The sequence below is a fragment of the Elephantulus edwardii genome, unplaced genomic scaffold, assembly GCF_000299155.1.
Source record: "Elephantulus edwardii isolate Elephantulus edwardi_28Jun2011 unplaced genomic scaffold, EleEdw1.0 scaffold00071, whole genome shotgun sequence".
NCBI lineage: Eukaryota > Metazoa > Chordata > Mammalia > Macroscelidea > Macroscelididae > Elephantulus > Elephantulus edwardii.
In genome coordinates, this window is record NW_006399821.1 from 6,152,188 (window position 1) to 6,153,174 (window position 987).

Here is a 987-nt window from a genome sequence, read left to right on the forward strand (position 1 = left end):
CTTCTGGTATTCTCTGCTTTCAGCTAAGATCCATCTAACAACAGCTACAATATCCCTAGTACCATGACCCCTTCTAAACCCAGCCTGGACTTCTGATTATAGATTAGTCTCAATTATAGTAATATAATTTGAAACTCTTAGATGCCCAAAGTCCTTCTTGTTTGGAAAGCCCAGCCTTTAAATAGCATTAATTTAGTTTGTTTATTTTATTTTTAGGTTTCATATAATTTATTCTCCTTAAACATTTAACCAAGTAATACTTAGTGAGTTTGGTTTCTAATTCTCTATTTTCTTTCTTTGTGGCATTAGCATGGTGTGTTGCACTTATGTGGATTTAAAGTTCTGGCCCCACAAATCAGTTCTCCTCCTAAACTTACATCAGAAGAACAACAAAAGGGGATGGTGGAATCCTGGGTGAAGAGACTGAAGACCATCTGGATAGAGGAGCCCATCAAGCCACGGTGTACCCTTAAGCTATTGTAACCCTTTGCTATATAAGCTATAGAAGCAACAAAAAAGAGACACAAATACACACAACTTCGATGAGAAGATGGTACTGTAGTAAAATTAACAATAAAATGTAATGGGATGGATTTCTTTTTAAAGATATATATCACTATCTTTAGGATTTTATACAGCCACATCCAATAAGATCAAGAATTTCAATAATCAGGTTGGTGATCTAGAGGTGAGAACATGTACTCCCAACCCAAAGGCATGCAGTTCAAGTCTATTAGCTGCTCCTTAGGAAAATGATGGTTACTCTCCTCCTGTGTGTTTCACAGACTCTGAAAACCTGCGAGAGGATCAGCTATGAGTTGGTTCCCACTCAACAGCACACAGCAGCAATGTTTGCCAGACTTCTTTTTTCTTTAATTTTTCTAATTTTAACTTCCATTGACAATGTATTTTCTTTTTTTTATTAAATTTTATTAGTTTTAATGAACATTTACAGAGATTTCGGGTTTTCATTCATTCATTGTTGCA

At 35.5% G+C, this 987-nt stretch overlaps 1 protein-coding gene across 1 annotated transcript in view; it reads left to right on the top strand.

Moving 5' to 3' along the window:
- NQO2 (NAD(P)H dehydrogenase, quinone 2) overlaps nucleotides 1–483 on the top strand; it is a 34,211-nt gene extending 33,728 nt beyond the window's left edge. The window contains exon 7 of the mRNA XM_006888752.1: nucleotides 310–483. Within this exon, the coding sequence (XP_006888814.1) occupies nucleotides 310–483 (174 nt within the window). The remainder of the gene's footprint in view (nucleotides 1–309) is intronic.
- The last annotated feature ends 504 nt before the right edge of the window (nucleotides 484–987 follow it).